This window comes from Artibeus jamaicensis, unplaced genomic scaffold, assembly GCF_021234435.1.
Source record: "Artibeus jamaicensis isolate MK-2021 breed Jamaican fruit bat unplaced genomic scaffold, CSHL_Jam_final contig_447, whole genome shotgun sequence".
Taxonomy (NCBI): domain Eukaryota; kingdom Metazoa; phylum Chordata; class Mammalia; order Chiroptera; family Phyllostomidae; genus Artibeus; species Artibeus jamaicensis.
In genome coordinates, this window is record NW_026521834.1 from 2,584,015 (window position 1) to 2,604,215 (window position 20,201).

General features: G+C 47.1%; 2 protein-coding genes across 7 annotated transcripts in view; one reads left to right on the forward strand and one right to left on the reverse strand.

The window, feature by feature from the left end:
• The window catches only part of GON4L (gon-4 like), an 84,404-nt gene extending 68,623 nt beyond the window's left edge, over positions 1-15,781 (forward strand). For all 5 annotated transcript variants that reach the window (XM_037132531.2, XM_037132529.2, XM_053666206.1 and 2 more), the window contains 12 exons: positions 569-2,269; positions 3,005-3,266; positions 3,817-4,001; positions 5,039-5,236; positions 6,890-7,033; positions 8,788-8,931; positions 9,029-9,148; positions 10,451-10,564; positions 13,072-13,282; positions 13,609-14,239; positions 14,329-14,431; positions 14,812-15,781. In XM_037132531.2, coding sequence (XP_036988426.2) covers positions 569-2,269; positions 3,005-3,266; positions 3,817-4,001; positions 5,039-5,236; positions 6,890-7,033; positions 8,788-8,931; positions 9,029-9,148; positions 10,451-10,564; positions 13,072-13,282; positions 13,609-14,239; positions 14,329-14,431; positions 14,812-14,961 — 3,963 coding nt within the window. In that variant the 3' untranslated portion in view covers positions 14,962-15,781. The remainder of the gene's footprint in view (positions 1-568; positions 2,270-3,004; positions 3,267-3,816; positions 4,002-5,038; positions 5,237-6,889; positions 7,034-8,787; positions 8,932-9,028; positions 9,149-10,450; positions 10,565-13,071; positions 13,283-13,608; positions 14,240-14,328; positions 14,432-14,811) is intronic.
• MSTO1 (misato mitochondrial distribution and morphology regulator 1) lies at positions 15,311-19,497 on the reverse strand. Of its 2 annotated transcripts, XM_037132533.2 has the most exons (14): positions 19,385-19,497; positions 19,140-19,275; positions 18,621-18,690; positions 18,458-18,533; positions 18,002-18,056; positions 17,780-17,915; positions 17,491-17,608; positions 17,279-17,413; positions 17,023-17,175; positions 16,648-16,779; positions 16,389-16,573; positions 16,066-16,170; positions 15,865-15,977; positions 15,311-15,578 (listed from the first exon to the last, which is right to left on the reverse strand). In XM_037132533.2, exons 1-14 carry the CDS (start codon positions 19,466-19,468, stop codon positions 15,364-15,366), a joined length of 1,713 nt encoding a protein of 570 aa, XP_036988428.2. In that variant the 5' UTR covers positions 19,469-19,497; the 3' UTR covers positions 15,311-15,363. The 2 variants fall into 2 exon arrangements, with proteins under 2 accessions (XP_036988428.2, XP_053522182.1); XM_053666207.1 differs by lacking the exons at positions 19,140-19,275; positions 19,385-19,497 and having other exon boundaries at positions 18,458-18,529.
• Between the last annotated feature and the right edge of the window lie 704 nt (positions 19,498-20,201).

Consider the following 20,201-nt stretch of genomic DNA (forward strand, 5'->3'; position numbering starts at 1 on the left):
TAAGCTAGAGGCAGAAGGTCACTGGAAGCATCATGGCTACCACGCACCTCTTATACTTTAGTTGCTGCGGTAGGACTTCTTATCCTTCTCATTCGTCCGTCCCTTCCTCCTCCCTCTCACCAGGTGATTCGACAATCTTTTTTTTAAATTGATTTTAGAAAGAGAGAAAGAGACAAATATCAACTTGTTGTTCTACTTCTAATTGGTTGATTCCCCTGTGTCCCTTGACCAGGGATATCTTAGCATATCGGGATAAAGCTCTAACCAACTGAGCTACCTGGCTAGGGCATTCTACAACCTTTCAAAAACAGTGGGTAAAATGATAGTTTCTTATAGGAAATTCAGAGAAGAGTTTCTAGAGCACACAATTGGAATATAATCTTCATAGAAATTTGACATTGTGCAGAAAACTCTTTCTTTAGAAGATTATCTTGAGACTATCCTGGAAAGGTCCCAGAAATCTAGAAATGCAAAATTTAATTTAATTTTTTTAATTTACTTTTTTATTTTATTATTTATTTACCACTTTTTGGCATGTGCTAGATCAGAGCATTCTTGTTCTAAATAGGCCAGTCTGCCGTCCATCCAGGAGGAGCTACAGCGCATAGCTGATGGTGCCAGAGAGGCAGGAAATGTGACTGGAACCCCAGGGATCAAGCCGGACCCAGACCTAGGAAAAGGCAGCTCAGAATTGGGGAGTGAGACTCGGTACCCACTGCTATTACCTAAAGGTGTAGTCCTGAAACTGAAGCCAGTTGCCAACTGCTTCTCCAGGAAGGGCTGGAGACAGAAGCGGTCATCAGCCCTGAAGCCCCTCCTTATCAGACCCAGCCCCTCTCTCCAGCCTAACTCCAGTTCTGGGAAAATACCACTTAGGTCAACTCAGTCAGAAGCCCCTCCAAGCAAAATGGTGGTGCGGATTCCTCACACAATCCAGCCAGCCACCATCCTACAGCCAGTACCAGCTGTCCCTCCACTGGGGGTTACTGGAGGCAATAGTTTTGAGTCTTCAACAGTACTGCCTACCATACCCCCTGATTCCAGGACCAGCTTCCCTCCATCTGAGCCCCAGACCCTCCTGTCCTCTGCTCCTGTGCCCAAGATAATGCTGCCCTCACTTGCTCCTTCTAAGTTTCGAAAGCCATACGTAAAACGAAGAGGCCCAAAGAGAAAGGGGGCCAAGACCTCTCTCTGTTTGAAGTCTGTCCCCCTCATCAACTCTGCACCTGTCATCTTCACTGTTCCCGCCACCACTGTGAAGGTTGTGAGCCTTGGCAGTGGCTGCAACATGATTCAGCCTGTCAATGCAACTGTGGCCCAGAGTTCTCAGACCCTTCCCATCACCACCCTGTTAGTTAACCCCACTTCCTTCCCCTGTACATTGAACCAGCCCCTTGTGGCTTCCTCCATCCCACCCTTAATTGTTTCTGGCAACTCTATGAATCTTTCTGTACAGTCCACCCCTGAAGATAAAGCCCAAGTGAGTAGGGACGTTGGTTGTCCTTTGGATGAAGGGAAAAATACCTTTCAAGGCCTAGTACCCAAATTAGAACCACAGGAGCTATCTCCTCTCTGTGCTACCATCTTCCCCAAAAAGGAGCACAGCCCAGAGCCCCCATCATCAGATAGAGTGGGCCAGGAGGAACTGTTGGAGAACAGTGCCTATGTCTGGACCGTTGTGAAAACGGAGGAGGGGAGGCAAGTTGTGGAACCACTGCCCCAGGGCTTCCAGGAATCTGGGAGCTCTCCTGGAGATGTAGAGAAAATTGTCAAGGTGGAGCCTAAAGATTGTGGGGAGGAGATCGCCAGTGGATGTCCAGAGCAGACCATTTGTGATGAAATCAAAGAAGAATACTCGGTGGAATTGGACCCTGGCTCCCCTAGTGAGGAGTCAAAGGGTACAAGAGAAGCAAAGAAACAGACGGTCTTACAAAAAGAGGAGGAGAAGAGTCAACCACCTGTAACACCTTCAGCTTCTCAAGAGCCTTCTGATGGAGGAAATTCAGGAAATGTGAGCAAAGAATCTCCGAAGAATGCATCGTCCTCCGCTCACCCTGAAATGGTGCTTAGCAGCCCCCCAGGGAAACCCGAAGACTTAGCCAGCATTGACAGTCAGTCAGTGGAGACCCCGGCGGGGCTGGAAACTGGAGGAGAAAAGGAGGGGCCGGAGGAGGAGGAAGAAGAGGACTTTGATGACCTTACCCAGGATGAGGAAGATGAGATGTCATCAGCTTCTGAGGAGTCTGTGCTCTCTGTCCCAGAACTCCAGGTGAGAGTTGGAATATTCTCATTTATTTTGTGGATTCAGTAATATATTTACTTCATCGATAAGCCACCTGCTTGCTTGCTGCACTATAGATACTTGTAAAATCATTTTTATTTGACTTTTGAATACATTATGGGACATAATTTTGGGTTTGAGGTGAGAGGGGAGGGAAAGGGTGACATTGACTTGCTATATTTGACTTAAATGCATATAAATGTTAAATTGAATCGCTTAAGCACAATTTAGGCATTAATTTAAACACCTAAAAAATAGATTGTAGCCCTGGCTGGTGTAGCTCAGTGGATTAAGCACAGGTCTACGAACCAGAGGATCACAGTTCGATTCCCAGTCAGGGCATATGCCTGGGTTGCAGGCTGGTTCCCTGCAGGCCGGTTCCCAGCAGGGGATGCATGACAGGCAACCATACACTGTTGTTTCTCTCCCTCTCTCCTTCCCCTCTAAAGATAAATAAATAAAATAAAATAAAAATAGATTGTAAGTGTGGACTGTGGCAAAGAAAACTGTCTTCAGGGTAGAGGGTACCTTTCCAAACACATCCCAGCTACCCCTGTGACTCCGTAACAGAGAACCAGGCTTGGACAACTGTGGTGCCTGCCCGCCCCCGACACACACACTTCATCTGATCACCCTCAGTTCCTCTTGAAAAACTCTGTTCAGTCACATGGTGAGCCATTATCAGCCCTTACGAACACTCTTCGTGGGGGCGCGGGTTTGCAGGAAACAATGGAGAAACTGACTTGGCTCGCATCAGAAAGGCGCATGAGTCAGGAGGGTGAGTCTGAGGAAGAGAACTCTCAGGAAGAGAACTCTGAGCCTGAAGAAGAGGAGGAAGAAGAAGCCGAAACAGAAGGAATGGAAAGCCTGCAGAAAGAGGATGAAATGACAGATGAAGCCATAGGGGACCCTGCCGAGAAACCTCCTACCACCTTTGCTTCACCCCAGACCGCTCCAGAAGTGGAGCCCAGTAGGACCCCACCAGGTGAGTCTGGCAAGCCTGTAGGAGGGGCAGGTCTCAGTTGCCCTCACTGTCTAAAGGACGTGCAGAGTGAGTAGCTTGTAAATCAGGTGACAAGTTTTCAGAGCTCCTCTGGATTGCCCCTGCACCTCCCTTCCCCCAAACAGTATTCACCTCGGTGCCGTTACAAAGAAGAAACGCTCAGAAATTTTAAGTTCGCATCAGCTGCTAGATTCATATCTGGTTCATCCAAGTTTTTATACTGGCTCTTAATTTATTTCTCATGCATGAGGCTAAAAGCTGTGTTTATTTTAGAAAACACTGCTTACTCCTCACCTAGACATAGTCTCTTGAGAGCCCAACATAAGGCCATACTCACTCTCGAGACTGCTGACTCTGCATAGAGCTGCCCTGGTGGAGACAGACATGCCTCTTACACCACTTTCCCAGCAGCTTTTCTCCTGAGTTGGACCGTACCATTGCAAGGGTTTGCATGGGGTGGGTGCATGTGGTCGGATGGGAAGAGCATGGGTTGCAGAGAGGAAGAAACAGTCTTTTTCACATGTACTCTCAGGAGAAAGCATCAAAGCTGCTGGAAAGGGCCGGAGTAATCATCGAGCTCGGAACAAGCGGGGCAGTCGGGCCCGGGCCAGCAAGGATACATCCAAGCTGCTGTTGCTGTATGATGAGAACATTCTCGAGAGGGATCCACTCAGGGAACAGAAGGATTTGGCCTTTGCTCAGGCTTATCTGACCAGGGTAGGCAAATGCTGCTTCCTGTTACCTCTTTTCCATCTGAATGAGGCTACTTTTCCTATAAGGGAGGTATTTTTAAAATGAAGTCTGGTGCTGGCTGCTGTGGCTCAGTAGATTGAGCACTGGCTTGCAAACCAAAAGGTTGCTGGTTCAATTCCCAGTCAAGGCACATGGCTGAGTTGTGGGCCAGATCACACATCAGTGTTTCTCTCTTTCTCTTTCTCTCTCCCTTCCCCTCTCCCTAAAATCTCCACCTTTGCTCTGTGTGAGAGAACCAGAAGGAGACAGAATTCAGTCTCATAAACAGCTTTATTGTACCTTAGTACCTTAACGTCACTCTTCCGTTGCCCAGAAGTTGGGGAAAGGTGATACCACTGTCCATCATCAGTAGAGGTTGTGACTTCACTGAGTCAGGCTAAAATAAGGACCTTTACTGTGCCCTTGTCTTGTGAAGAAAGACCTACGTTACACTGCCAGAGAGTGGATCTCAGAGAAGCGCCTCGATCTCCACAGACGTGAACCAGTATGAACCAACCTGTTCCCCTGAGGTGTCCTGGGTAGCCGTCTCGTTCTTTTGCTAACCAGTTGGTTCCTTTATCCTCTAAGCAAAGTAGAGTGCTAGCAGTGATAGTCATGGATTTTTCTTATCTCCTAATATTTTACTAACAATCCTAATTTTTGTATTATTTACACTCATATGATACCATGCTGAAGTGTATGTATGGAATACTTCTTTTCTATTTCAATACAGAGCGAAAATCAGAAAAGACAGGTGAGGGCCGTAAGCTAGAACCAAGCTTTCCTGGCTTTGTGGGGAGGGCTGTAGCCCCTAGAGAATGAAGGCTTTCCAGTTGTCCTCTACCAGAAAAGGAGCTGCGCCTTTCTCGTGGTCTTCCATTAACAGTCGGGCCTTAGAGCCTGTCAGAGGAGGGACAGTTCTTAGAGCTCTCTAATTATAACTCCTCATCATTGCTTGGTACTGCTGTTTTTTGTGGCAACCCAAAGAAAGGGTACTGGTGATTGAAAGTCTTCCTGTACAGGTACGAGAGGCCTTGCAGCATATTCCTGGCAAGTATGAGGACTTCCTTCAGGTTATCTACGAATTCGAGTCAAGTACTCAGAGGCAGACGGCTGTGGATCTCTACAAAAGCCTGCAAGTTCTACTCCAAGACTGGCCTCAACTCTTGAAGGACTTTGCCGCTTTCCTGTTGCCTGAGCAAGCTCTGGCCTGTGGATTAGTGAGTAGATGGGCAAAGACAACACACTGGGATTCCTGGGTCAGAGTGAAACTAGATTTGAATGGAGTTGATTAACACTTTCCCAGTCTCCTGACTGCTTCCAGTTAGATGGCTTTCTCCTTGCCTCCTTCATTTCAAAAGATAATCTTCCAACTTCATCCTCCCTTTTTTTTTAAATTTTACTTTTATTAATTTTTATTTATTTATCTTTAGAGGGGAAGGGAAGGAGAGAGGGAGAGAAATATCAATGTATGGTTGCCTTTCATGTGTCCCATGCTGGGAACTGGCCTGCAACCCAGGCACATGCCCTGACTGGGAATCTAACCACGGTTGTTTGGTTCACAGGCCCACGCTCAATCCACTGAGCTACACCAGCCAGGACCCTCTCATTTTCTTTACATGGGGAATGGGGGGCTTTATGCACTTGCCGTGAAGACCTCAGTTAAATCATATGCCCTTTACTCCTCATCATTGTGAAACAGACATTCTTTGATCAAGTATTTAATGAATGCCTACTATGTGTCAGGCAAAGTCCTAGGCAGCAGGAATGTAATAGTTATAAAAGATTAAAATCCTTGCCTTTTCCCTGACCAGTGTGGCTCGACTGGTTTGTCATCATCCCACAAAACAAAAGGTCACCATGCCCGGGTTGCAGGTTCAGTCCTGGTTGGGACATGTGCAAGAGGCAGCCAATCGATGCTTCTCTCTGACATCAATGTTTCTCTCCCTTCCTTTTTCCCTCCCTTCCCCTCTCTCTAAAAGATGAATAAAATTTAAAACAGAAGATGTTTTTTTAAAAATCTTCCCCTCGTGGAGTTTATATTCTCATGGGGAAAGTCAGATGATAGACCATAAAATGTATATACAGGGTGTGGCAAAAGTAGGTGTACAGTTGTAAGTACACAAAACAGTTTCTTATTTATTAGTTACTGTATTATGTTCTATATGAACAACTATAAATCTACCTTTATCCCACCCTCATATTATAAAAATTATAAAATAGATATAAATAGTATATAATGCTTTATAGTGATGATGCTCTATAGAAAAGTAAAGTAGGAAGCAGAAATAGAGAGTAGTGGGTAAATGGGTGAGGGTTGGAGTGTTGCAATTTTATACATGATGGGTTGGGAGGGCCACTGTGGTAAGGTGACATTTGAAATGTTGGAGTGTAAGTGTTATCCCAGTAGTTATGGGGTCTTTGTCATGACTGAAAAACACAAGAATAAAGAATATAATGAAATTGTTCTGATAGTCTTAAGGCAGTTAAATGATAACGGAATGATTGTGCATGTCATGCAGAGCTTCCTATATTATTTTGAGAATCAAATGAATGTTTATGTGAAAATTCTTTGTAAACTGAATGCTACATCACTTTGAGTATCTGGTTTCACAATCATGAAACAATAAATGACTTTTGAGTCGTTTATTGAGATATGCCCATCTCTGGAATCTTTCATTCATACCTTAGTTATCTTGAATTAGTAGACCCCAGAAACCTGAGGTGGATAAATGCTAGCAGTCTTACAAAAGATCACACAGTTGTAAACTAGAGCCCTGTGCCCCCAGCCCATTTTTTTTCTTTGTTGCTATGCTCACGTCCTGCTCTAGCTGTATATGTGACTCCTCTTTTGCCCTCTTTCACTCTGGTAGTTTGAGGAGCAGCAGGCTTTTGAGAAGAGTCGCAAGTTTCTCCGGCAGCTGGAGATTTGCTTTGCAGAGAACCCCTCACACCACCAGAAGATTATCAAGGTCCTCCAAAGCTGTGCAGACTGCCTGCCCCAGGAGATCGCTGAGGTAGTTTCTCCTCTTCTGCTTCCTTTCCTTTGTCATCTGGGCCTTAGGCCCTCCTTCCCTTCTGCCATTGCCTAACCTAGTCTATATCCTTTTGCTTCTGAGGGAGCATGTACTTCCTGGGGGGGATGGACTTTTTAAGCTTGGCTAAAGCAAACACTGGAGTAGGGAGTGGTTACCACCTGAAGCCATATCACGACTTTACAGGCTTAGGAATGCCATCTATGCCCTGGACAGGAAAATTTCAAGGAAGAGGGTGATGGGTCTTGGGAGAAGCTTGGCCCCTTGCTATGCTTGTGTTAAGCTGGAGATCAGTGGCAGGTTAGAGAATGTTATTACTAGGAATCAAAACTTAACTGTTTTGTCCCTGGCTGGTGTGGCTCAGTGGATTGAGCACTAGCCTGCGAATCAAAGGGTCACGGGTTGATTCCCAGTCAGGGCACATGCCTGGGGTGCTGGCCAAGTAAGGTCCCCAGTAGGGGGCGCCATGAGAGGCAACCACACATTGATGTTTCTCTTCCTCTTTCTCCCTCCCTTCCCCTCTGTCTAAAATAGATAAATAAAATAAAACTTACTGTTTTGTTTGTGTTAAAGATTTTATTTATTTATTTGTTTGTTTGTTTATAGAGAGAGGATAAGGGAGGGAGAGAGGGCAAGAAACATGGATTAGTTGCCTTCCATATCCCAGCTAGAGACCAAAGCCAGCAACCCAGGCATGTGCCCTGACCGGGAGTCAAACTGGTAACCTTTCACTTTGTGGGATGACACTCAACCAGAAGGCTGTTTGTTTTTTTACATTTTACATTCATTCATTCATTCATTCATTCATTCATTCATTCATTCATTCACTTATTATCCTCACTCGAGGTCATGCTTATTGATTTTTTCAGAGAGGGGTAGGAAAGTAGAGAGAGAAGGAGAGAAACATCAATGTGAGAAACACTGATCAGTTGCCTCTTGTGTGTGCCCTGACCAGGGACCAAACCTACAACCTAGACATGTGTCCTGACTAGGAATGGAGCCCGCCACATGGGTATCCCATAAAGGGACAGCACTCCAGCCAATTGAGCCACATCTGTCAGGGCCAACCCTATTGTTAATACTCCTCCTGTGTAGGCAAGAAAAGGGAGAGGAAGTTAAAGAATTCTTAGCTGTCAACTCTGGCTGGTATGGCTCAGTGGATTGAGTTTCAGCCTGAGAACCAAAGGGTTGTCTGTTAGATTCCCTGTTAGGGCACATGCCTGGGTTGTGGGCCAGGTTCCCAGTGGGGGATGTGTGAGAGGCAGCCACACATAGATGTTTATCTCCCTCTTTTTCTCCCTCCTCTCCCTTCTCTCTAAAAGAAAATACAATTTTTAAAAATAAGAGAGAATTCTTAGCTATCAGCCCTGACTGGTGTGCCTCAATGCATTGGGCATTGTTCTGCAAACTGAAGGGTCACCAGTTCGATTCCTGGGTGGAGCCACACCTGGATTGCAGGCCAGGTCCCTGGTTCGGGACATGCAAGAGGCAACTGATAGATATTTCTATTGCACATTGATGTTTCTTTCCCTGTCTTTCTCCCCTCTTCCTTTCTCTCTAAAAATAAATAAATAAAATCTTTTAAAAAAAAAAAGAATTCTTAGCCCTCAAGGAGAATCTCCTGTGTTTCTCCCAGTTGACTAGGAAAGTGGAACTTTGAAATATATGAGATTGGTTTGGAATTTGGCCTAGAGAGGCTCTCGAGACTTCATCTTTCCCTCTACAACTCTTCGTAGCTCAAGACACAGATATGGCATCTCCTCAAGGGCCATGACCATCTGCAGGATGAGTTCTCCATCTTCTTTGACCATCTGCGCCCAGCAGCTAGCCGGATGGGTGACTTTGAAGAGATCAATTGGACTGAGGAGAAAGAGTACGAGGTACAGGCCTGAAGCTGCAGTAGGGTTGTGAGGGGAGGAGGCCTCGTATAGGAGGGAGGACCTGCCCAGAGCTTCAGTGGCACCGTCTTCTCCCCAGTTTGATGGCTTTGAAGAAGTGGCTCTGCCTGATGTGGAGGAAGAAGAGGAACCTCCCAAGATACCCACAACCTCAAAGAACAAAAGAAGAAAGGAGATTGGGGTCCAAAATCATGATAAGGTACACCAGATTGTTAGAGATTGTCCATTTTTCATGAATCAAGCCTTAAGTTTCTGCCTAAGTGTTTCTCAGGCTTAGTGTGGTGCAGAGCGTCTGGGACCTGAGGCTGCAGTGGATGTGCGGAGCCCACAGGCAGAGCAGTGCACCTGCCGAGCAGGCGCCACTCCCAAATGCCTCTTTCGAAGGATCTGTTTCCCGTTTTCTTTCTAGCTCAGAGCTATTTCTCTTGCCTTTGGGTCTTAATATCTCTGTTCATGTGAAGAAATAGAAGCAAGATTCCCCAATTTAATAATAATGGTAATGGTTAGAACTTAGGTGTGTTACAAAATACCAAGTATCTCTTGAAAGTATTTTACATGGATTATTCACTCATTTAATTCTCACAATAATCATATGAAGAGATTGCTCTTATTTGCATTTTACAGAAGAAGAAACAAGTTCAGAGAGAGGCCATTGCCAGTGTCTCATAATTAATAAGTGGCAGTGCTAAGATCTGAACCCAGGTAATCTGTCTCCAGAGTCTGCTCTTATTCATTGCTCTCTCCTGCACTTCAGGAAGTAGCATTTTTAACCCATGGCCCTGTACTCCACGCCTTTTACTATTTCTTAGGGAAAAACTGCTTAATAGCTGGATACCTTGGGCAATTTATTTGTTTCTTCATCATCGATGGGAATAATAATGGTGCTTACGTCTTGCGTTCATTAAACAGAGAGTATCATTTGAATGAGCCTTCCATATGTACAAAGCCCTTTGTCAAGGGGATTGGGGAAGGGGGGAGAGAGCTCAGGGCACAGAGAGGCAGAAACAAAGACAGGTGAGTGAGTACACATATCTCCTGGTGGAGCTCTCTAGTGATTTCACCTCAGGTTATATTTGACTTAAATATGACTGGAAACACCTGGGCAACTAGGACATGTCATTTTTTGTAGTCATTTAAGGATTGTTTAAGGGATTCATAATAGACTTTAGTCAGGTTTGGATGTTGATTTCCTCAGGCAATGTGAAGAGATGGTGTTTAATAAAAGAGAAAAGGCCCTGGCCAGGAGGCTCGGTTAGAGCATCATCCTGTTCATCAAAAGGTTGCAAGTTCAGTCCCTTCTTGGTGTACCCGTGGAAGGCAGCCGATTTCTCTCTTTCTTTCTCTCCCTTTCTCCCTCTCTTCCCCTCCCTACTCCCCTTACCCCTTCTCTCTAAAAAAAAAGAGAGAGAAAGGATGGAGTTGGGGGAGTCAAGGGGTAGGCTGAGCTTTCTCTCTTAGTACCAAAATGCTTGGCAGCCAACCGAGCCCAGGTATCTTCTAGGAAGCTGAGTGGCCAGATGGTGCCAAAGACTGTGCCTGTTCATGCCATGAAGGAGGTCCTGACTGCAAACTGAAGAAGAGCAAAAGGAGAAACTGTAGCCACTGCAGCAGCAAGGTGAGGTGGGGGAGACTGGTACCAAAGGGAGTCAGAGCTGCTGCTCTAGGTCAGCCTCCGGGTTGCCCTACTGTTGGGGTGTTGTTTCCTACCATAGAAGTGTAACCTCCACACACATATAGAATACAAATACAGTCTTTTATTTTGATTTTTTAATATATTTTATTGATTATGTCATTACAGTTGTTCTATTTCCCCCTTCATTACCCTCTACCCTGCACACCCCTCCCCCACCATTCCACCCCCTTTTAGTTTATGACCATGTGTCTCAAGTCCTTTAGATTCTGTATTTCCCCTACTATTCTTGTCCTTCCCCCCATCTATTTTCTACCTACCGTCTGTGCTACTTATTTTCTTTACCTTCTCCCCCCTTCTCCTCCTCCCACTCCCCTGATGCTACCCCTCCATGTGATCTTCATTTCTATGGTTCACTCCTGATCTAGCTGTCCTCTTAGTTTGCTTTTGTTTTAGGTGTGGTTCTTAATAACTGTGAGTTTGCTGTTCTTTCACTGTTCATGTTTTTTATCTTCTTTTTTCTTAGATAAGTCCCTTTAACATTTCATATAATAATGGCTTGATGATGATGAACTCCTTGAATTTGACCTTATCTGAGAAGCACTTTATCTGTCCTTCCATTCTAAATGAAAGCTTTGCTGGATAGAGCAATCTTGGTTGTAGGTCTTTGGATTTCATGACTTGGAATACCTCTTTTCAGCCCCTTCTTGCCTGTAAGGTCTCTTTTGAGAAATCACCTGACAGTCTGATGGGAACTTTTTTGTAGGTGACTGTCCCCTTCTCTCTTGCTGCTTCTAGAATTCTCTCCTTCATTTTAATCTTGGCTAATTATGATGTGCCTTGGTGTGTTCCTTCTTGGGTCCAACTTCTTTGGGACTCTCTGTGCTTCCTGGATTTCCTGGAAGTCTGTTTCCTTTGCCAGATTGGGGAAGTTCTTTACTATTTGTTCAAATAAGTGTTCCACTCGTGGGTGTTCCTCTTCCCCTTCTGGTACCCCTATAATTTGGATGTTGAAATGTTTCAAGATGTCCTGGAGGTACCTAAGCCTCTACTCATTTTTTTTGAATTCTTGTTTCTTCATATTTTTCTGTTTGGTCATTTTTTTCTTTCTTCTGGTCCACTCGATTGATTTGAGTCCCAGTTTCCTTTCCATCACTACTGGTTTCCTGTGCATTTCCCTTCATTTCAATTAGTTTAGCCTTCATATGTTCCTCTAATTTGTGACTAAAATCAACCAGTTCTGTGAGCATCCTGATCACCAGTGTTTTAAACTGTGCATCTGATAGGTTGGCAATTTCTTGTTCGATTAGATTTATCGGCTCTGGGGCTCTGGTTGTTCTTGAGCCATATTTTGATCTGTTCGAGCCTGTTACGTATGAGGAGGGGAGCTTTAGGTGTTCACCAGGGTGGGACTAACCAGGTTACTGGTTTGTGATGCTGTATGTGGGGGTGGGGTCAGAGGGAGCAATGGCGGTCCCCTATGCTCCTTCTGGCCACTGAGGCCTGTGAGTCTGTCTCACTGCTCATTCCTTCAGTGGTTTATCTGTGCGGAAATGTGTGACCAAGATCAACCTGCTGCCTTGCGCCTTCACTGGGTCTGCCTGCCACTACTCCCACATCTGGGATCCGCCCTTGGCTGCCTGCTCGCCTGGGTTGGGGGATCTTTATTGCCTGGCCTGCTCCGCTGCTGGCTCTGCCCCTCTTACCGGTCTGGCCTAGTGTTTTGTTGTTGTTGGACTCTCGTATTGTTCAATTTTCTGTGGTTTGGCTGTGTTTTTGTTGCTAAAACTTTGTTGTTTTTTGACTTGGTTGTGCAAGAAGGTACAGTGTTTCCACCTACGCCTCCATCCTGGCGGAAGTCCCAAATACAGTCTTTTTAAAATTGCCTTGGTCGGTGTGGCTCAGTTGGTAGGAGCATCATCCCATAACCAGAGTTGCATGTTTAGTTCCTGGTCAGGGCACACATACATCAGGATTGGAAGTCAGATCCCAGGTCTGGGGCGTGGACAGGAGGCAACCAGTCGAGGTTCCTCTTTCACATCAGTGCTTCCCTTTCCCTTCCTCTGTCTCCTCTTCTTTCTCTAAAAGCAATGAAGAAAGATGTCCTGAGGTGAGGATAAAATAAAAATAAAGCTATATCATGGATTTTGCTTTTTAAAGAGAATCCTATTGATAAAGCTTTCAGAGTTGGGAAAAAAATCAACCAGTTCAAATATTTTTTCTTAGATTTTTTTTTTTTTAATGAAGTAAACCTCTGGAAAACAGATGCTAAAGGTGATACTGGTTCTCTAGGGTAGGGTTGATTGGGTTAAAAAATTCAGTCTTTAGGTAAAGGAATGGTTGAATCCAGTGTTCTGTTTGGGCATTTTAAGTCCTTGGAGTAGGCATGCATCTTGATTGACTTGCTGAGCATTACAGTGGGGCCTCTCCCTTTTGTGGGCCCCTAAGACATAGGAAATAGAGATCTTTGACTCACAATGCCATCTCTGCAGGTCTGCGACAGTAAATCCTACAAGAGCAAGGAGCCGAATGAGTTTGGGGGTGGCAGCCCCCAACGAGAGGCCAGTCCTATGCTTGGTGCTAAGGAAGCTCGGCAGGGCAAGGACGTGATGGAGGAGGAAGCTCCAGAGGAACGGGAAACTATTGAGACTACCCAGGGCAGGACATGCCAGAGTACCCAAAAAGGAGAGATGCCTATTCCAGGTGAGTGATCAGGCTGCCCACCCGGCCTTTCTCTGTTGATTTCTGTCTTACTCTCACAGGCTTTGGACCTGTGTAAGTAACATTCTTTTCAAGGATGGACTACCATCTTTCTTACTAGTAAGCCAATAGGAAACCCTTCTGTCCAGCCTTCTCTCCTGTGGCCGCAGTCCTCTGACTTATATAAGTGACTTGAGCTCCAACCCCCACCTCACTCTTGGATTAGAATTGTGTCACAGTAGCTCACCAGCGTGACCTGGTGGTAATTGGTAGCCTTGGGTGCATCACAGCCCTTAGTACCCTTAAATCTTTGTTTTCCCCCTATACAGGATTAGCAGTGGGAGGCACTTTGCTTTCCCCTCAAGAACGGACTCTTGCAGAACCACATCTCCTCCTAGATGGCCAACTGCCCTGCTCGCCAGAGACTCCTCAGCTTCCCTCCAAAACTGGAGCTGAATCAGCCACCATTGGGATGGAGCAGGCTGGCCCTGAGATTCTCTCTCACCCTGAAGCATCCCTCAGGCTTCAGAATGAGGGGAAGGACCATAAGGCAGTGGGTGACTTGGAGGCTTCCATGCTGGTCTGCGATGCTTCAGAAGCTCATAAATGGCCTGGAACTGTTGAACCTTCTGCTCCCTTTATGAATCCTATTTCCTCAAGGACCAGAGATGTAGGGAGAAGACAGGTGTCTGGGAGACCAGATACTCAGGAGAGCTGGCAGCCTTCAGGCAAAGCCGGGGTGAAGACATCAGACAAGAAGTCCCTTGCCCATGAATTTTCACTAGGAATTGATACCCCAGAGACTTTTCCCAAAGCCCCTAAAGGAGGTTTGACTAAAGACAGTGAAATACAGGGCAAGGGTCCAGAGGGGGAGCAGCAAGCAAAGGCCACAGAAGTCACAGTATGTGCAAACAACAGCAAAGTCAGCTCCACTGGGGAAAAGGTGGTCCTGTGGACAAGGTAGGTGGGGATGGGGCTGTGTGTTTGAAAAGCACATGGCCCATATCCATGTTACTGATGTAGGATTAATCATGATATACTGGTTACAGGGAAGCAGACCGTGTGATTCTCACCATGTGCCAGGAGAAAGGAGCGCAGCCCCAGACTTTTCGCAACATTTCCCAGCAGCTAGGAAATAAGACCCCTACTGAGGTGAGTGGGGGGAGCCCTGCTAAAGTTTCAAACTCAAGAGGAACGAAGGAGAGGGCCTGGCAAGGGCTGTTGAACTAAGAGAAGACATCAGTGGGTCATTGTAAAGGTCTGCCTTGAGGAAGGGCTGACCTGCCAGGGTGTTTGGTAGTGGTTCTAGAGGAGAAAGGGCATTGGATGTTGAGGTTGAAGCCCCAGAGGTTCCATTCTAGCTTTGATTTAGGACACTCCTTACCCTGAGTTTCCTTGTCTATAAGGAGGATATAGCCCTGGCAAGCTTACTGTGTGGGACAAGTAAGATTGTCCAACTTGGTATAAATAATACTCATTGTTAAAGTTACTGACTCAGGTACAGGAACACAGCCATTCGCCTCTCCCCCTAGGTCTCCCACCGTTTTCGAGAACTCATGCAGCTCTTCCACACCGCCTGTGAGGCCAGCTCTGAGGACGAGGATGACGCAACCAGCACCAGCAACGCAGACCAGCTGTCCGACCACGGAGACCTTCTGTCTGAGGAGGAGCTGGATGAATGAGACTCGGAGTGTAGGTGTTCTGTGAATAGGAGCCACCCCACTGGCACCCAGTAAGGAATAGGGTGCCTGTACCTTGCTTGTATACCCCCCCGTGCTCAGTTTGCAGAGCTGGAGGAGCAAGGGCTGAGGACAAGGACAGAGGCAGGCTGAGGGTGTTCATGGCCTTCCCAGCGTCTGCCTTACTCAAGGTGTGCTATGAAGTCTTTAAAATTACTCTGTAAATAGCATTGAGGGAGAGTGGGGCTCATTTCCTTTTCTACTCTTTTTAAGCTTTTTGTCATTGTGTCTAAGGTACAGCGTTTCTAAATGTAATAAGTGCGTATGTTGTAGCCAGTCCCAGACACTGAGCTCCTGCATCCAGCACTTTTTATTCTAAACTAGTTCCTTCCTTTTCTTGGAACTTTAGTCCATGAGGCTATCACCACCCTGGTAGCACTGGGCCAGACTCTGTAGGTCCTGCAACAGCTCCTCAAGGTCGCCCTGTTCCACTCCAGCATCCATGAAGCTGGCCCAGCGCCGCAGGTCAAGTTTGGTGAGGTCCTTGGCCAAGTCTCCCAGAGTCTGATTCAAGGATGCAGAGGAGCAGAGGGCCCCAAGCACTGGGATGCTCTCCACTGCTGCAAAGAGACAGAAACGGGAAACCCGTAATTGGGTCGTTCCACTCTGAGACTCTGCCGTAGAGACAGGAAAGTCTGGGTCTTTATTGACTGGATTGTAAAGTAAACTGAGTAAGTTTTGTGCACTGCCCCCTTAGTATACCAGTACTCCAAAAGAACACTTCTCTTGAGGAACTGTAGAGTGAATAAAGGGATTTTTGTGACCTTTCTGAGTACCTTTATCCCATTAGCTACAGAGCAAAACCTCTCATGTTTGAAGTGTTCGTTTTCTTTACCTCCTACATACCTGCTCCAGTTGGGGGGTCATCCTGAATCAGACCCTGCTGGCTGAGGCTCGAAGAGAAGAGGCAAGGATAAGGAGGGAGCACCTTGCAGGGAGTCAGCAGCAGGTGGGAAGAACTGGAGATGAGAAGCGAGCAGTTGAGTAACAAAGGGTCAGGGGAAGCCTGAGGTCCGGGAGGAGAGCAGGAGCAAGCATTTTACTGACCTCCTAACTCTGGGCTGCTGCTGTTGGAAATATTGGGCCAAGACTTCTTCCCCAGTGGTACATGCGTGGAGCAGGGAGGGCAGCGGAGTCCCTGGGGTGAGCTGACTGCCAGAACAAAGCCAAAAATCACCGTTAATCTGGGGCAGCATGAAGAAGAAACTAAGATTTCTTATGACTTCAAGCCATCACCTGAACTGGGATGCTCAGTTCAGGTGATGGCTTGAAGAAAAGTGGGACAGTGCCTTGAGAGTGTCCGGGGGGCTGGGGAGAAGAGGACATGAAACAGAGGTCTGACAAGGGCTCTGAGGGCCACCAGCCCTCACCTGGTGTGGCATGCTCTGTCCAGACCCCGTAGCACCACTGACTGGGCAAAGCAGCGCGTTCCACATGAGTCCCCACACGCAGACAGTGGGACCCAGGGAGTGGTCCCTCCAAGCTGCACCAGGGCATCAGGAAGGGACTGGCTTGGAACCAAAGGGAAGGGGATGGCTGCTCCTGCTGTCACCACCTTCAAGGTAAGAACAAGATCAAGTTACAGAACTTTTTCTCAGTTCCAACCCATCTCCTCACAAAGCTTCATACCTTTTTCCCAGAGAAGGTCAGCATGTCAGCCAGCTGAACCATGGAAACCGGTGAGGAATGCAGGCGATAAGGAACAGTGACTGTGTCCAGGGCTGTAGCCAGGAGGGCACTGCAGTGGAAGGGCAGAGTGGCCTGTGAAAAGGGTGTGGAGAAGAGCACTTGGTCTTTTGGCTGGGAAAAACTGGACACAGAATACTGATGGCAGAGAGGTCTGGGGGCTTTGTGACAAAATGGTGTGTGTGGCCCAAGGCTGGACATGCACAGGACAGTGTGATCTAAGGCCACACCATAGCTGAGTTCAAGCTGAGGCTTCAAGAATAGAGCCAGTAACAGCTTCCCGTCACTAGTTGTCAGAACAAGAGCATCGAGCCTTACATCATAACGCAGGTGAGGGAAGTTGACAGGTGGGTCAGGTCGCAGTCCCAGGCTCCCACCCAAGGATAAGGGGCAGACCAGAGAGCTTTGAGCAGACAGGTGCACCAGACCAAACGCTGTGTTTAACAGACGGTAGATGTTTTTCTGGGGCTCCTGCCGAAAGAAAAGGTGGTTTGTTTTAAGAACTTCCTCACTGGGTTATCATCTCCTCGTTTCTCCTGCTGTGCCATGTGAGCTTTTCCGAAGTTGTACTTACCTGGAGACTGTAGGGACCAGGGAGCAGGCCCCAGGTTATTATTCCTCGCCCTGAATACTCATCTTGTAGCAACTCTGTGACCTTAGCACCTACCCCAGAGAAGCCATCATGCAGGTCGCACAGGATCTGGAAGCCCTGGCAAGAGGTGAATGATGAAAGATGGTAGGATGAGAAGAGTTTCTCCCTCTGTGTCCACCCTGCCACTCAGCTACCTGCAGGTAGTCACATTCCTCCACATAGAAGTGCAGCCTGTCATCCAGCTCTTCCAGGTACCTGGGTTCCTTCAGGACACTCTCCCCTTGGCCAAAAGCCTCCAGGAGACCTGCTTCGCTGTCATGCATAAACACAATCTAGGAATTATAGTATTCCCTCTTTTCCACCCCCCCACCCCCCCGCCAGATCTCTTCTTTTTGGGGAGGGCAGGGAAGACGTCCTCAAGAGCCTCTTAAACATTGGTGGGAACTCATTTTCTTCCCTCATAGCACCCCACCCCGCCCATACCCATCATGGTTGTACTCCTGAATCATACAGATGCTTCGGGGATGGAGGTGCACTCTGAGGAAGTCTGACCAGACTCTGATGCTTTCCGTGGGGATAAGTGGCTTTGGAGTTGTAGCAGTGGTGAGTGGTGTAGGACCTGAAGAAAAAGCAGAGGAAATGTGCCTTTCTCAATGTTCCTGCTCTGCCCACTTCTCCATCCTGCAGTATCTGGACAAGTCTCACCTTTGCCATTGGGAATGGCTTTGACCTTCCAAATACCATCACTACTCAGCGCTCCCTGTGAGGGATGAGACAAATCTACATTTAGTTTCAGGCAGTCTAAAGGCAAAAGATTTATCTTCCCTGATTTTGCTGGCCACACCCTACAATCTCCTTCCCGCTCTGTAGTCAGACCTTTAGGAAGAGAAGTGCTTTCTCTGCCTTAGTGGAGGCACTCTGGTTGTATGTAGCACTGGGTTTAAAAGTTCAGGGTGGGCATGCACTCTCCATCATTTTCTCCACAGAGCACGACTGCTTCAGTCTTTTCTAGTGTACTTTCCTAGGCTCCAGGGGCCCTTCTTCTGCCTAACTTGTTTCCTGAGCCCATTTCTTGTGGCTCACTTCTACTACCCCTGTAACTTCCTAATTAAACATTCTCTTTTAACTTAGAATAAAAAAGTTCAGGCCAGAGACCCTCACCTCTGCACTCAGAAGATCCTGGAGATAAGGGTTCTTGGGATAGAGTTCCTCTGTGTGTGTGGTGAGCTTCCCCTGCCTCAAAGTAATTGGAGACTGATTATAGTCAGGTTCCCTCTTTTCCAGCCTCCTGTGTGTATCTCCCACTCCTCCAAACCACAAATACCATGCTATTGCAGCATCGAGCTGTTTGTTCCAGTAGAGTCCACTTTCCTGTTTGAGGGAGCTCAAACTACCTGCACAAAAATAACAGGCAATGTTAGATCAAAACCTAGTTCTTTCCTTCAACCAGTCTTCATGTGATCACCTAACCTGCTGTCACCGTTCCTCCGGCACTTGGCGCTTCCAAGTTCTGAATATAGATGAACCGGGAAAAACCCTTGCCTTGGAGAATTTAGATTCCATCCTTTCCTTAGCTGTGGGACCTGGGGCAAAGACCCAGCGGCCTTAGGTGTGCTGTATCACTGTCTCCAAAGACAAGCAGCTCATTCCAGAGATTGCTCGTGGACGGAATAAAGTTTTGCCTTCTTGAGTACATCGGGTATTTGCATATTGTGGTTAGCTCACCCTAGGCAACATGTCTCTCTGCCCTTCAGCCTAATAAGGTTGGGGAGTGTTGAAGCGAACGGATACTAGAAACTCCGCACGCGAAAAGGGCATTGGCTGACCCCGGCCACCGCCTCACCCTTCAGATCCAGGAGGATGAGTCTCGGCGTGTACGTCTCCTGGCCGTGCACCGTTCGGCCGGTCCGGTACAAGACGTCTGGGCACAGCTCGCTTGGCGGCAACTTAGTATTGGCCGGTTCACGCAGCGCAGCATCCTGGGGAAGTGCAGAAGAACTGAACCCAGCTGTGGCAAGATGGGTCAGCCGGAAGTAAAGGCTGGACACCCCGAAAGGCTCCACTGGAGCAGCGGCCCAAAGACCTCACCTGCTGGTTCCACCAGTGTGCTCCCACGAAACCAGCAAAATGTCCCAACTGCAACGTGAGCACCTCCCGCACCCCGCCCGCCATGCCGCACAGCTCCGCCGGGTCGCAAAGCCACCGCCGCCCCTTTTGGTGCTGATTGGCTCGGCAGCTTGTGGGCGGACCCTTAAGCTCTGCGCCTGATTGGCTTACAAACACATCATTTTCCCAGAGAATAAACGATTCATTGGATTTTAGTGATACCTCTCATTCCCTCCTCTTCCTAACCAGAACTGGTCGGGCCTACCAGTGGTTGTCAGGGGGCGGGGCCCACAGCGGAAGTTACAAGCTTTCGGGCTCGCGCTCCACGCTGGAGGGTTAGTGCTGTTTTCTTGCCCTCTCACGTTGGAGACCCTGAAGGTGCTCTCCCTACTTCTTACTGCTTTTTAATTTTTTTGTCTGCTTTTGCTCTCTTTCTGTCTCTTCTCTTTTCAGCTTCAGGAAAAAATAAAACCTAGCTAGGAAAGTTGATGCTTTCCTGAAGCTTCCCACACTTCCCTTCATTCCGGTCCAAAGGCTTGGCATTGCTGATGTCTAACCCTGTGAACTGTATCTATCTATCACATTATTTAAATAAGTAGGAGCACATATTCTTTTGCGTCTGACTTTTGATCTGTATCGTTTGTGAAGTTCTTCCCTGTTCTTCAATTCGTGTACTTACAGTTTGCTTTGTTTCACAATAGTCAATTGTATGAAAATACCACAGATGATTTATTACACTGATAACATGTTAGGATTCTTTCCAGTTTTTGGCTATTAATTGCTAAAATTAACCTTTTAA